Source organism: Arachis hypogaea, chromosome 18 (assembly GCF_003086295.3).
Source record: "Arachis hypogaea cultivar Tifrunner chromosome 18, arahy.Tifrunner.gnm2.J5K5, whole genome shotgun sequence".
Classification (NCBI taxonomy): Eukaryota; Viridiplantae; Streptophyta; class Magnoliopsida; order Fabales; family Fabaceae; genus Arachis; species Arachis hypogaea.
The window spans coordinates 10,602,386-10,618,708 of record NC_092053.1 but is presented as its reverse complement, the minus strand read 5'-3'; the positions used below and the strand labels follow the sequence as shown (position 1 = coordinate 10,618,708).

The 16,323-nt window shown below is 37.2% G+C and overlaps 2 protein-coding genes and 1 long non-coding RNA gene across 3 annotated transcripts; 1 reads left to right on the top strand and 2 right to left on the bottom strand.

Annotated features, from left to right (window-relative positions):
* Window positions 1-215: 215 nt before the first annotated feature.
* Window positions 216-2,270, top strand: LOC112772659 (uncharacterized). Its single transcript, XR_003187591.2, has 3 exons — window positions 216-298; window positions 378-506; window positions 2,025-2,270. It is a non-coding gene; the product is annotated as an uncharacterized lncRNA (long non-coding RNA).
* A 6,388-nt stretch (window positions 2,271-8,658) lies between these two features.
* Window positions 8,659-10,176, bottom strand: LOC112771842 (GPI-anchored protein LLG2-like). Its single transcript, XM_025816662.3, has 3 exons — window positions 10,009-10,176; window positions 9,872-9,916; window positions 8,659-9,149 (listed from the first exon to the last, which is right to left on the bottom strand). The coding sequence occupies exons 1-3, from the start codon at window positions 10,097-10,099 to the stop codon at window positions 8,770-8,772; spliced, it is 516 nt and encodes a 171-aa protein (XP_025672447.1). The 5' UTR covers window positions 10,100-10,176; the 3' UTR covers window positions 8,659-8,769.
* Window positions 10,177-10,700: 524 nt separating this feature from the next.
* Window positions 10,701-14,277, bottom strand: LOC112772095 (uncharacterized). The gene is made up of 8 exons (XM_025816973.3): window positions 13,897-14,277; window positions 13,279-13,419; window positions 13,091-13,186; window positions 12,884-13,010; window positions 12,418-12,527; window positions 11,979-12,062; window positions 11,309-11,391; window positions 10,701-11,214 (listed from the first exon to the last, which is right to left on the bottom strand). Exons 1-8 carry the CDS (start codon window positions 14,242-14,244, stop codon window positions 10,998-11,000), a joined length of 1,206 nt encoding a protein of 401 aa, XP_025672758.1. The 5' UTR covers window positions 14,245-14,277; the 3' UTR covers window positions 10,701-10,997.
* Window positions 14,278-16,323: the final 2,046 nt, after the last annotated feature.

Here is a 16,323-nt window from a genome sequence, read left to right as displayed (position 1 = left end):
GATGTGTTCTATTTTATCCTTACATTTGCTTCAACTTCTATTGAATTTCCTCCCAAAGTTGCTGTTGCTGCTACTAGAGTTATGGGTGATGCCGCCCCATCCTTCTGTTTTTCCATAACTGTAGTGAATTCCTAACTAAAATCCTTATTGTTAGTGTTGTTATATGCTTGTTGAGGGTTTTGGGTATTCACGTTTCAGGGTTAAACCATTGTAACTATAGAGCCGTGTTTGATGGTGTTGTTGCGGAGAGTTTTCAGTGTAGCTAATGCCACTGCCGTTGTTTCATTCTCTTAGTACAGTAAGTGTTTCTGTCTTGAAACCCTCGCGTTAGTATTCAATTATATGTTTCTGAGTTTTACGCGACTTTAATATCTCAGGGTCGAGTTTTGTTGTGAAGGGTGCTTTTTGGGCTATACGGCTGCGGGAAATAGTCGGAGTCAATGCTGTTCGATTTCGGAATGAGGAAAAAGGAATTCTCCAACGCGTTTGGTTAGTGGTTTTGCGAGGTAGGGGCGTTTTTATTAAAACTTATTTTTCTTTTTAAGAGTTGTTATAAATTGATATTTAGGCAAGTAAATATTTTTGGTGATTATGGAGTCTTATGGGTTGAACTGAACTGCCTTGAATGAATGTGATTGCTTACTTGTCTGTGGCTAGTTCTGGATATTGAGTTGATATTGAGATAGTGAATAAAAGATTAATTTGAAATTCTGATTCGAATGTTTATTAAGTATAATTTGAGAATTGAAAAAGGATTTGATGTTAGAATTAGTTTGACTTCGGAAAACGATTTGAGATTTGTGAATGACTTGGGTTTGAAAATGATGAAAAGTGTTTGAGAAAATGTTAGTTGACTTTGTTGGAAATGAATTGGAATCTGGAAAGGGTTATAAGGTTGGAAATGAGCTTGATTTGTAGAAAAATGAATTTAAATTGAAAATGGTTTGAGATATTAAAATTGTTCTGATTTTGAAATTGAGTTGAAAGGAGTTTGAGAAATGGTTTTGTTGGGACCCAGAAAGGGTGGCAAAGTCCGAGTTTTAGAGGAGATGCTGTCAAAATTTTATAAGATTGGAAGTTTCATTTGAAGTAATTATTTAAAAAGATTTGTTTTTAAACATTATATGTTTTGTGATTTATAATGAACGGGATGGAAAGAAGGATGATGAGGATTGATGAGGATTTTCCTTGAAATATGGTTTTTGAATGAATTTGGAAATGAGATTTGGATTGACGAATGATTATGATGTTGAGAATGTTGAAATATGATCTTTGAATTATTTATATGGCTTATGAATTTGAAATATCTGAGATACGAGGTTCCCTGGATTAAGTGCCGTGGCTTGCCACCACGTGTACCAGGTTGAAAACTCGATACTCTGTTGACCCTACGACGTAAGTGTGACCGGGCACTATATAAATTCCCGGGAATGTTACCCCCATTGAGCAATATTGATTATTTGAGAAAAAGCTATGCATAGACTCTTGGGGATGCACGTCGGGGGACAGTCTAAGGACAATTCAGACTTGTCGGGTTGGCTGGATAACCGACAGATGAGCCTCATCAGCCATAGGACAGGCATGCATCATATGCATTTGTATGCTTTGCTTGGGTTTGATCTTGTTTTGGTTTGCCTAATTGCTAAACTGTTCTTAACTGCTACTTGAACTACTTGCTGTAACTGCTACCTAAACCTGTGTTTTCCTTGTCTGTCTTGCTTGTGTTTGTCCTGGCGTGCTACATTTCAGAATGAACTTTGGTACTGAATGATTGTGTTGTTTGATTGCGTGGTTGGGTTTCTGAATGGGTTTTTCTTATAAGAAAGGAAATGTTTGGATTTCTGAAAGATTAAACATCATTTCTTTGAAAAAGGTTTTGAACAATTATCTATTGGTTTTTTAAAAGATTCATAAGGCAATGATAATCACTGAGATTAAAAACAGTTTTCTTATTAAATATCTTCTTATGACAACTTTGAAACTCCGTGGTGAGACCATGTGGTTAGGTTCTCACTCCCCTACAGCTTTATCGTTTCAGGAATCGGATGATGCATTATGAAGAGTTATGCTGGGTTTGATTTATACGTTGTATTAATTAGATTATTTTCTTCCCTCACCTTTGTTATTTCAAGTTTTGTAAGAGGGATAGGAGTTGTATGTTTTCTATGTGTATTATATTATGAGATATTATGTAAGGAGTATAGTCTATGAATCTATGCCTGCATGTGCTTTTCTTAAGATGAAGTATTTATTTCCGGTTTTCAAAGAAATCAGCGATACGGTTTCGAGTCACAGGCTCCTATTTTAATATTTAGTATATAAAGTAGTCGTAATACTTCTTGCTATCAGAGTGGCGCAGCCGGAAGCGTGACATTCTGGTAGTGAGGGTGTTACACCATCCGTATCAACCGCGACCGACACCGTTCTACCGATCTCTGACCCGGAATCATAGACCTCCCCTATCCTACAATACCTCTTCAATGGAGTACTACCCGAGGACCCTAAAGAAGCAAATCGGATAAAAAGGGAAGCCGCCAACTACACCGTCGTAACAGGACAACTGTATAAACGAGGATTCTCGCAGCCCCTACTCAAGTGTGTCGAGGCCGGGGACACGGAGTACATACTCTGTGAAATCCATGAAAACTGCTGCCGGCATCACATCGGGGGCAAAACCCTAGCCCAAAAAGTTGTCCGGGATGGATACTTCTGGCCATCGGTTATCAAGGACTCCATGCAACTGGTAAAGAATTACAGAAAATGCTAGATACATGCCGACTTCCACCAAGCCGCCCCACACCAGCTCAACGTCATAACAGCAGAACGGCCATTCGGAACATGGGGCGTCGACCTTGTCGGCCCTTTTCCCACGACACCCGGACAACTCCGATATCTCATCGTCGCCATAGATTACTACACCAAATGGATCGAGGCCGAACCCTTGGCCTCCATCACGGCAACCCAATGCCGAAAGTTTTTCTGGAGACACACAATAACCGGGTTCGAGATCCCCGAGATCGTAATCTCAGACAATGGAACCCAATTTACCGACAAAAATTTTCGAGAATTCCTGGAAGGGCTGCACATATCCCACCGTTTCAGCTCAGTAGAACACCCCCAGACAAACGGACAGGTGGAGTTCGCAAACAAGATAATAATAGTTAAGGGACTCAAGAAACGACTAAACGGGGCCAAAAGGCTATGGGCCGATGAACTCGGATCAGTCCTCTGGTCATACCGAACTACACCCCAGACCTCCACAGGGGAAATCCCGTTCCGTCTGACATACGTCATAGAAGCCATTATCCCAGTAGAGGTAGGAGACCCAAGCCCCAGGAGAACAATCAGAGATAACGACGAAGAGGCAGAACGGGACCTCACAGAAGAGGTGAGAAGCATAGCCCATATGCGAAAGTTAGCCTTAATGCAAAGAATCGACCTGAGATATAACTGCGGCATAATCCGACGGGAGTTCGCACCCAATGACCTCGTCCTACGACGGAACGACATCGGCTCCCCCACCCCCGGAGAAGGGAAACTCACCCCCAACTGGGAAGGCCCATACAGAATCAAGGCAGCAGTAGGAAAGGAGCATACAAGCTCGAAAGACTCAACAGCGCCGAGATCCCGAGGACCTGGAACGCCGCCAACTTGCGACGATATTACGCGTAGACTCATCCCCTACCTTCAAGTTCCTCTTTTTACTTATTCTTCTATTTTATCCTCCTTTTGTTTTAATTTTTCGTAAGTGTTATCTTCGGGCACTCTTCCCCCCCCCCCAAGTCGGAGGGTTTTAACGAGGCCCAATTTAATAAAATTCCTTTAATACACCCACCCCGCTTCTCCCTACACTTTCATAATGGCAAAGAACAAACGGCCAACATCGAGGACCGGTCACCCTCGAGGCCTAAAAAATGGATATCCACACACACACACACGACTAAACGGCCTACCGACATCCTAAGTCACAACGACTCAGGAACGGATAACGAAAGCCAACACAAACGGCTTGCAAGAATTCGAAAAAATCTAAGAGTCAACAAACACGGCTCAATAAAAATAAAACGGCCCGACCGGCCCAGTCATCTAAAAGTCAACAATCTAAAGACATAACACGGCCACACGGCCAGCCAAATCTCAAAAAATTACAAGTCATGAAATCAGCAAATCAAAAATCAAGAAAGCCTACTCAAAGATCCAATATGTGACCATCCTGAACAACCCTGAACGCCCCCATGACGGACACGTCGGCACCTGGGGCGAGCACCTGAGCCTGAGCCTGAGCCCTCATCGTCTTCTCGGCTGCCGCTGCCGCCTCCTTCACATCCGCAAGAAGCTCCGTCTTCTCCTTCTTCAGCGCCTCCACCTCGGCCTTTGACCCCGCAACTTCAGCTTTCAAGGAATTTACCTCAGAAAGGAGTACAGCAGCCTGGGAATCAGCGTCGGAAGCCCTCTTCCGCTCCCCCCCCAACTGAGACAAAAGCGAAATCTCGACCTCGGAAAGACGGAGGATCTCAGCCCCGGCCTCCTCGGACGACTTCACGACCTTCTCTCTAGCCACCTCTGCAACCTAAAGTTGCTCCTTCAGCTTGGCCACCTCGGCCTGAGAATGATGCAACTTCTTGTCCAGAAGGCCAACTTGGGCCATCACGAGCTCAGCCTTCCGAACAATAACCGCAGATCGGAGGAGGGAGCAATACACCGACTTAGCCTGAAAGGCCACGTCACATTCATCAAAGAACCCCTCAGTACCGGGTATTAGATGCTGGTCAATGAAAGCCGAAGTAACAAAGCGTCGATCCATCATGGAAGGAACAACACCCTCCTCCTCCAGGTTCTCACTGCTGATCTCCTCGGGCTTCTTCCGCTTCCGAGAAGCCTCAGCTGCCGAGACCACAATTACTTCCTCCTCGGGCGAGATCACAGGACCCGAGGAAGCCTGAGCATCAACCCTCGCCCCAGCCGAGATCACCTCATGCGAAACAACCCGGGAGTCCGCAGCTGGATGGGACAAAGGGGTGGAAGGAGAAGCCGACGACACCTCCTCCTGATCCATAGCAACCTTGAGTCTCGCCGGTGAAGTCAAACCACCAGCCATCTCAACTGAAAGAAAGAAAAGGAAAAAGTATAAGTCCCAAACTCGGAAAAACGCCAACAAAAAAAAACACACCAATATATGACCGGCAGGCCACGGAATCCCCCATGATGTCCCGAGGATTCAATGGTCATTCCCCAAACAAATGCCAGAGGACGCTGGAAATATCCTTGTCCTCCAGAGATAAGCCATCATAGGTATCTCTCGTCAACACCGACGGCCCGACACCAAAGTTCCAATAGGTCGGGAACCGACGTTCACCTTCCATCGTTAACCAAAACGGATGATGTCCTCGAACAGGATGCACCTTGAAATATTCCCTTTTGAATCCATGAAAGGAGTCCTCAAACAACCCGAATATACGTCGATGGGGTTGAGCCTTAAACGACATATACCCTTTCTTATGCTTCCCCTCCTTGGTCGGAAGAGTGCACAAGAAGAGGAAGAGGAAAACAGGAACGGAAACCGGAAGCTCAAGATATTCACAGACAAGCTCAAAAGTACGAACAGCCACCCAACTGTTCGGATGAAGCTGGGACGGCACCACGGAACACCGACTCAGCAGCGCCTGAACAAAGGGCGAAAAGGGGAACCGCACACCGAGACGGGTGAACATTGATTCATAGACCCACATCTAGTCCGGAACGGTCGGAGAATCAAGGTTCAAATAACAAACCCTCTCATCGGCATCGGGGAGGACGAGCTCGTAGAGATGCTCAGCATCACCACCCCCACAAATCGCCCCCTGATCACGGAGCCTCTGGAGATCCGTTTCCGTCATCCGCGACGGAACGCCCCAAACGTCGCTGGTCACCCATGCGTAACAGGAGGGAACACCCCTAGAGGGAGTTATTGGAGCACCCACACCCTCATTCCTCTGCCGATTCATACCTAAAACAGGGAGGAGCACCACTGTCAAGCCTAACAAAACTACGCAAAAACAGGAAAGACAGCCAAAAACCTACTACTCACTACAATCCACGCAGTAGTGCTCAGCCCCTTCAAAAGACAAAACCAATACCTCTACCCAAAACACACTAGAGAACAACAGCCAAAAATACACAAAAACAAGGGAAGCAAGTAAAGCAGAACATAAAGAAAAAAAGAAGAGAGAACACCGACCTGATAATTCAAGAAAAACTTGAAAGGCGCCTGAATAGGAAGCAGAAGCACGGCGGCAGAGGAACGACAGCAATGAAGCAGAAGCGCGACAATAACAACACAGAGAAAAGACCAGAAGGAAGAAAGTAAAGTCCACAAAGGAGAGCAAAAACTGAGAAATGAAATAAAGGAGGGAAGAAAAGGCAAAAAATCAAAACGGTTTCAAAACTGGAAAAGGACGAAAATAGCCCTGGAAGTAAACAACGCACATAGGGGCAAAATTGGAAAGCAAACCAAGCATCCCCTCATAATAAATGCACCCTTTGAAAAACGCAACTGACAGCACGCCCAAAAAAGTGAAATAGGCGCAGGAATAAAGAAAGTTCGCGTCAATCGAACGACCCAAACTCCAAAGAAGACGAACCTCTGCTGAACCGCAAAACTCAGGGCTGACGCGCCGACCCCCCGCAAGATCCGTCGACCTGGAACTCCGCTCCGACAAACCAAAGAAGGCCACCAACAGCCAAAACCATATCCTCCAGCGACAGAGACCGACCCCGCTCGCTCTCCCGCTGCGGGGGCAACTGTTACGGATCCGGGCCACGGATCCCACATCTGAAACGGTCTCCGAACCCGGTTACCTGGGTCTGACCCGCTCCACCCTTCTGGAAAGTTCAGAACCGGCCCACTAGAGCTTCTAACTGACAATCAAATACTTCCCTTATCTTAGCCGAATAAGATAAGATAAGATAATCACCATCACCTATATAAAGGGGAGCCCCTGCCCCTTCAGGTACGCCATTCACTCCACACACCATATACCTCTCAGATCCATTATGACTTGAGCGTTGGAGTGTCTTTGCAAGTACCACCCCCCATTTCTCCAGTCAAACAATCCGGCATCCGCTCGACCCCCAAGTTTCCGATCCATCTCTCAACCCGTACCGGAGGCATCCAGTACATATATTAAAATTTAATTTTGATACACTGTCTTTACACGTGCACGTGCATCCAATTTTGTAACGCCACATTAATAAAAATAACTATCTTTTATATTGACCGCGTGAATAGTCATCTAAAAAAACAGTTGTGATTGCGCGACTGTGTAAAATGTTTTACACCGTTATTGCATGAAAATTAAACTATATATGTTATTGTATATAATAAATATGTTTTACACATTTTTAACATATTTAAATAAAAATAAGTTTTTAGAATGCACATTAAATATAAATCTAGAATTACACAAAATATTTCTCATGTTTTATAATATGAGAATAGAAATAATATGAGTTAATTGTTTAGAGTTTAATTCAAACATGATTATTTATATTCAAATAAAATATTTATAAAATTATTTCATATATTAAATATATTTACAATTACATTTATTATACAATAATATATATAAGAAAACATTTACCCCTGGCTAATTTTCTAAGAATATCATAATAATTGCCTTACTAATATATATATATATATATATATATATATATATATATATATATATATATATATATATAAAGACAATTTTATTTAAAATTTACGAAGAAATCATGGGTACGGCGGTGGTTCAATAATTTGTTACTGGAATGGTGGCAGTCAATTATTCAATTGTAACTTGTAAGGACCAATGGCAAGTTGGTTAGCCAATTGACTAATCAGGGCTTGGGTTTCATTTTTGAGTTTTGACCATATGTATATACCTCTCCGCAGACCACAATTGGATTCTTCGTTATTTTATTTTATTTGGCGAATCGTTCATTTATTTATTTTCTGATTTTTAGTCAATCATTGTATTATTTGTACTAATAACTTTCTTCGTCCATATCTAGTACCATACAGGAGGAAATTTAATATTGTGCTTTTGGTCAAAATCGAAGAGGATAAACATGAGAGCGAGATCAATAGAGAAATTCGGATAAGTGCTTATTCTAATTAACCCCACTACTTCTTCAATTTGCATTATATTGGAGTCATGTATGTATATGCTAATGTCAGCAATTGTCAAGTCTAAACCCCACACTCTACATCATCATCGCTTAATTAAAAAAGGGCATGATCTAATTGGATATACATGCCATTGCAAAAGTATATAAACTTCAATTAAAATGATTAGCTAATAACATTAAAAAAATAAATAAATAAAGTCCAGGCATATTTCAATAACATACAGGAACTTTTAGTGTGTGTTTTTTATTTTGTCTTTGTAAAATTCATTTGATTACAACTACTGATCCTTAGGTAAAGTAATTTATTTATGAAAAATACAGAAATTTAATTTTTAATAGCTAACATTAATCAACTTTAGTATTTAGGTTTATAATTTAGAATTAAGGTTAAAAGTATATGTTTTAGAGTTTGAAATTTAAGATAAATAAATTAATTTAAAAAAAAAATACTTGATGTTAACTGAAATATAATTTTCACTTTCAATGTAATTTTGGTTGCAAACTATCCAATTCAGCAGCATTAAATATGAGAGATGGAACCTTATTATTCTTCACTCAAACATGCTCTCTAATATGGTACAAGAGACTTTGATTTCAAATTGATGATATATACATACATGTTTAGAACCAATGGAACAAGAAGCCTCCTAAGAAAGCAGCAACAGAGAAGAGCAAGATGATAGGGTGAGAAGCATGATGAGAAAGTTTGGGAGAGCTAAAAGATGTAGAAGGAGAAGGAGGATATACTACATTTTCACAGTTAAGACCTTCAGATTCTTCTTTGCATTGATTAGCAAAGAGGCCAGGAGGGTATTTTCCATGAATGTTAATGTAGCTAAACATGACTTGAGCACAATCACTTCCCTCATCATTGATCTCCTTTGAGATTGGGCATGCCAATTGCTTTAGAGCATTGCAACAAATCTTTGGTGGATAATGTGGCCCCTTGCACTGGCTTGTGATTATTGTGTAGTTCAGCTTCTCCATGTCAACTTTGCAAGCTGCATTATATGTTTCGGATAGTAAAATCAATGGTAGTTTTAATTAGATTAAACTGTGATGTGTCATTTCTGTATATTTCATATCTAATAAGATTTAATATCTTTATTTTATCTTTAGTGTGTTTTGACTTCTCGGCAATAAATCTTCAAATTTTGATTATTAGAGTGAGAACGATGCCAAAATTCGAGAGCAGGACATATAGTACAACATTTTTGGGAGTCTAAGGGAAAACATTTTTCACTACGATACGTATACACCAAAATCAACTACCAAAATCAGCCATCAGTATAAAATACATGTTGAAATACAAATACACATTGAAAATAAATTAAACTGCACATATATTAGCTGATTTTAGTGGCTAATTTTAATGTACAAATAGTATTTTTGTTTTCCTTAATTTACGAGACAAGAGAAAAATGTATAGATTTCACAGTGACAACACTTTTGCATTTGCCTCTATTATTCACACATTATGTTTCGTGAATTTAATTTTTATGTAACATTCAATGCAAAGGAGTTTTACACAAATAACTAAAGTAATTAATTTTCAAATTCACTATTTAAAAATCATCTAAAATATATGAGTTAAAAAAGAGAGGAGCGTGACATGCATTTATTGTTTTATTTTGTAAGATAATAAGCTTAAAATGGAATTCATAATTTCTAAAAAATCAGTCACTTTATGTCCACAGATTAAACAAAAGTAAAGAAATGCTACCTGTCTTGGCCTGAAGGAGGGAACGGACAGTTGTAGTTGATACCCCTGAAATCAAACATGTGAATGTCACAACATAAGAGAATGTGGCATGCATGCATGCGTGTAACAATGGCGGTGTTTGGAGGAAAAGAACTTACCAGAATTGGAAGCGGAAGAAGTAGATGCCAATGTGACAATGAGAATGAAGAAGCAGAGAATGTAAGAGAATAAGGCATTTGATGAAGCCATTTTCTATATCTGATTCTTTGTATTGTGTGTTGTGAGGAAGAAGAATGATACATAATTTAAATCTGCAGAAAGCGTGTTGTGGAGTTAGGTGACAATGGCGGTTATATCAGTTTGAGGACAAATCAAAATTAGTTATTTTGTCCAATTTGTTGGCCTCGTATGTTTCAAGCCAACTTTGATTCCAATTGGGGATATTCATTTATATAATTATAATAAATATTTATCTATAAATAGATAAATAACAAGTGATGATAACAATGTGAATATGACGAATTTTTTTTAATAACTAGTGATAAACTCATAAATAACCGAAACTATTATTATTTATATTTTAGTATTTATTGATTACTTGAATTTAACTACAAAAAATTGTTTACATAAAAGTATAAAACTAACTTTATCTATGCAGTTTTTTGTGTTTTACTTTCTTTTTTTCCTTTCTTTTTTTTTAAGGTTCAGATTGTTATAATGCATTCTAGTAACTCATATATGGAAAACTGTTGCTAATTTGAAATTAGAACTCCACACAAAGTGCACATTAAGGTATCTTAAAATCGAAATTATGATGACAAAAACCAAAAAATAAAAATGACCAGAAGTATATAATAAGTTCGCTTAAGCAACTAGAAAAGTCCATATAAAACACATACATTCCATGGGAAACAAAATAGAAAAGTCCTCATATCAAATTTTCCCAAAAATGATACATTCCATGGACTACAAGAAACAATTCCAGTTCATATTTTGAGCTGAAATTTAAAACTCCAAACAAAAATTGTATCAAACGTTCATGAAGTCATCTCATTCAGCCAATATGTACATTGTTAACGAACTCTCTCATGGCAAAAACTGCATAGATTAGCTGTATAAGTTGTCAGAAACAAACTGGTTATATTCTCTAACGGATGTTGGTTTGCCTCACTTTCCGCGTTATGGACCTCCCCATGCGAACACGTCGAGTTGTGAGGGCTTCTAACAGTTCGGTTAAAGCATGTTCCACTGCTTCTGCCTGTGTATCCAACCCAATGGAGCTAAACTGGGGAAGAAGTTGGAGCTCTAAGAGCAGGCCAACAGCTGCTGCAGCCGTACAAGTCCGATCCCAAGATGGTTGGGGCCTGCCATAGATAGCCATAGGAAAGAATGAATTTTACGGGGAATTAAAAAAGAGGTAGCGACAGCACAGGTTTCGCTAATTTGAAGTTTCATTACCTAAGTTTATGCATGGCAGATGCACCAGGATTTAAGGATATACAAGCAAGGTCCTCATCTCCCCAAACTGATTTTGCTTGATCCTGTTGAAATTAAAAACTTCACATCAGTGAGGTGCAAACATGATTGAAAACAGTTAACTCATTCCAAGCATAGCTTCTATCTCCATTGTCTCACTATCTCTATCTTTGTGCCCCAATGATAACTTCCAAACCTACCTTAACTGACCCTAAATAAAATCATTGAAAGCAGTTTGGTGCAGAACTAGCCAAATAAGACGATATTATCTTATACTCGTAAATTGTTAAAGTAGGCCCCTCGAACTTGCATCTGGTAGCCTCTTGGCATGTCTAAGAGAACTAGAACATCTGAACATACAATAGAATACGATTTTATGATCCCTTGGTATCTAACAATCGTTGGTCGTCAAGGGAGGCACTGTTCTGAAAACTCAAGCTGTTCTATAATCTAATAATACCTAACATGTTATATTTTTTTATTTTTGTTATTTTTCATTTTTTCCAAAGCTAGCTGCGATCGTATTTGTCGTTCATCCAAAACCAGCAATACTACCGGGAAAACTTTGTCCTGCCTAAGCAGACTCATGTGAAAAGTTGCAAATATAATGTATAAACAGAAGAAAAAGAAAACGAAACCCTCCAGTTATTACCTGAAGACGCCTAAACATAGCTGCAGAATTGCTCCATGTCCCATCAATCAAAATAAAATGCAGTGTTGTGTCTATTTTTGAATCCTTCACAATCAAAAGAAGACTGTTACCTTGTTGCACAACATGAAAACAAGGAACTCTATATCGAAATCTTGAGGCAACATGAACAAATGATATTTAGTTTACAAAGGTTGTTGACCTAAATAGCAACAATATTCTCATCAAATCAAGAATCCATTTGTTGTTGTCATTGCTTAGGTATCAATCGTAACTAATGAATATAAAATATCATAAAAGAAATTAACCAAACTAAGTATTGCTTCATGTTTCATTAATTACACAGCATTCTCCTCACAAGCACAATTGCTAGTACCATTCGTATATTTGTAAGCCAACAGAGAAAAATACAATTATCATCATAATGTTAGAAGAGTAAAACCTTTGCTGCTGTGACTTCATAGTTTGTGACCAGCTCCTCACCAAATGCATCTTGAACTGATTTTAAAACTGAGCTCTTGTTGGGATAAAGGCACCATACCTTACTTTTTCCTGAATTAAGGTAAACCCAAATCTAATCTTCAGATTTATATATAATGAGCCCAAGAGCATGTAGATCCAAAATATCAAGGAAGAATAACTAAATTAAATCACGCCCTAATATCTTAATTGATGATAGGAATGCAGCTTAAACATACTACCATAATAAGGATCCATTTGAAATGAAACTAGGAACATAACCATTTACCCTCTCCATATTTGATAAAGAATATTGTGTTCCTTTATGTATACATATTTAAGCATTCAAAGAAACATTTGACGAAAGAAAATGTAGAAATAATAAATGCAACGATATGTATTCTGATGATTTCTTCATAGGTACTGCCAAGCTACAGAAATTGATATACCTGCCAGTTTAAATGCATTCCACATGATTTCTTCATGTTCAGGAATGCCAAAAAGGCACAAGTTTGCAGCGTCAACACCAAACACTTGCCACAACAGCTTACCAGTGTTGTTCTGTCGTAAGAAATCCTGCATGTACAAGTAACTGATTCAAGAGAAATGCAGATAACACAACAGAGAACCATAACAGAAACGAGTAATATCTAAACCTTGGGATGCATATACAACCAAAATTTTATTCCGGGCCAGAGGGAGCAGGAATTGATTCTTGAACACATACAATCCTCTTCCACAGGAAGCCAGCACTACAAAATTAAACAATAATCCATAAGAGCAGATGCCCAAGGCATATCACCATCATTCGGCAATACCTTGCTCAAACCACTTCAAATTAAACCTTCTGACAGAGGTAACCCCTGCTTCCAAGCACACGACAGGCTATTTGTCTGGCTGAATAAAACTGGAGCTTCTTTTCAGAATCACCTAATGCCTGATAGGTCGCTCGATGTTTCTTATCTTCTTGTACCCTAAAATCCCCCTGAATCATCACATAGCATCCAAATCTCCAGTGATCAGATTGTAATCATAATGTATCATGTGACAAATGGAGGTACAAGTTATTATTGCTAAGCAGTATTTGGTAACTGCTGTAAACAAGTTTATGAAAATTTTGTAACTAGCAAGACTATAGGCGGATTTATAACTAAAAGTCCTTCATCTTAATTACTCTAAATTGAAAATTTCAGGAAGGACTCCATGGCATAGTCTGAATCTTGAATTCATGTAGCTGATCCTCATTATGAGAAAGATCCCTTTTTTAAAAAATTGGGAATTGAACTCGAGCATCTTGTGGTAATGGTATAGTATTTTCTACACACTACTTACAGGTATTCATATGATTAAATCATTAGCCATAGAATAGAACTGAGACATTCTTTCTAGTAATAACATAAAGAAGACACGGCTAAGATAAGAAAAATCCAAAGAGATTCAAATAAAATAATAAAAAAAAAACCTGCAACTTTCCACCATTGCCACCAAAGCTCATGCGAGCATCGACGTGTTTCTCCAAAAGCTTCAAATCATTAACAATTTGAGAAACCATGGATGGAACGGGGGAGGTTGTGCCCCAGGCCCGCCACTCCTCCAAGGAGATAGCAGCACGTTCTTCTTCTTCTTCTTTAACAGCTTCCCCCATGTGAGAGAACTGTAGCTGGCGTGTTGATGCTCCGTTAGCGTGGGTTCGGTTCCAAGATTGAAACTTCGGCTTCGAAAGAGGACATTTGCATAGAAAGGCCCTAGTAGTAGTAGGAGTAGTAACCAATGATGATGAAGACGATGATAATGGCATCAGCAACTTCATTTTTTTACTCTCTTCTCTGTTGGATCGGATTGTTACTTCTTAGGATTACTATTTGACTATTTTTGTCCCCACAATGAATTATTGTTGATTCTGAAATGGCCCATTACTCTCCACCATAGCCCAACTCAAAGATCGTCACTACCAAAGGATCCAAAAATAATAGGCCCTGGAAAAAAAAGAAACATGCAAATCTGCTAAACATGTGATTAAAAAAATATTAATTAAATCAGGTCCAAAAAAAAATATTAATTAAATGAACTTTGATTGGTAGTGTGATTAACTCATTCATTTGTTTAAACAAAAATATTGAAAGTTTTAATTCTATTTTGTATATACAATAAATCATTAACCTATTAAGTTAAAAGATACTGTAGACGATTTAAAAAAAATTAATTAATTAATCTTATATTTGGGAGAGCAAAGGAATTTATTCTTCCTCTCATCCTCAACCAAATGTCAAAGAATGGATCATTTAATTAGGTATAGGTGTATAGCCACCAACCAATTTCGGCGGCACATAACACAATATTTTTTTGGCGACTATATAATAATAATAATAATAATAATAATAATAATAATAATAGGAGGCATAATGCATATTATTTTTTTATTAGTAACTTATAATTATTTCAGCCAATATATATATTATTTAATTTATTTTTAATAAATATTTATATTTTAATATGTATTCTGTAGTTATAACTGATTTTAAAAATTAATTTTAGTGTATATTTAGTATAGGAGTGAACGTAGATCGAATCGGATTGGATATGGCCAAAATTCTGATCCGATCTGCACTAAAATTATCGGATTGAATCGGATATCGGATATATATGCAAAATACAAAAATATTTTAAAAGATTATTTTTATTAAAAAATATCAATAAAATTCATTTTTTCTATTCTTTTAAATATGTTTACTCTTAAAATAATATTAAGCATATATTTCTTAAATAATAAATTAAAATAATACAACATATATGATAATTATTAGTTGAAATAAAATATAAAAAGAATATTTACTTATTTATTTCTTGATTTTTCGGATACGCAAATATGCAGAATACCTACACAAAATTTACAATCCGATCCTATTAGTGTGGGATTGGATCCGATCCAATAGTCTTGTTATTCACAATTTTTTGAATCGAATTTAGATAAAAATACTGCGAATATACAGATGAAATTCAATTCATGAACACTCCTAATTTAGTATATATTTTTTATTTTTTATTTTTAAAAATCTATAAATTCATCGCAATTTTTTTAAAATTTTGTAATTTTTTTTCTCTAAGACTTATAAATTTATGGTTCTTCGTCACAAAATTTGTGTGTCTTTTTTTCTTTTTAAAATAATTAATAAATAATATAATGGTGATTTCCCCTGTTATCAAAATTAAAAGGAAACCAACAATCAAAATAATATAAACAGTTCTTTTATATGGTGGCCTTCTTTGGGTGGGGACATAAATAAGGAACTTTTTCAAAGTCTGAATAATAATTCAACGTCCAATCATATGTAGACGCTGAATGCAAAAGAAAATCAAGATATATAGGCAGGATAAAAAAATGAAGGACTTTGTTGGGTAAATAAATACTTTTGTAAAGAAGGTGAATAATAGATTTTAAAATTAGTTTAATAAAGTAAAAATATATTTTATTTTTAAATTATTTATTTAAAATTTAATATTTAAATAATTATTTATACATCTAATAAATTAAATATCTGATATATTTATTATTTATATTATTTAATATTTTTATTGTTATCTATATTTTTTCAAAAGGTAAATATTTTGAATAGTCAAATCAAATTTTTATAGTATGTAATTAAACAATAGGGTAAATTACTTATTTAAACTAAGGGGATCAAAAAATTACACGAATAAGTTAAATTAAAAATTTGTTCATGAATCAATCAATTCACATTTTTATAAAGTTCGAATCACTCTAATTCGAATTATCTATACACGCACACACCCACTAATTCGAATTAGGGTGATTAAAATTACACACAGACACGTGTACATAGTAATTCGAATTGGGTATATTCGAATTATTCAATTTAAAAAAAATTAT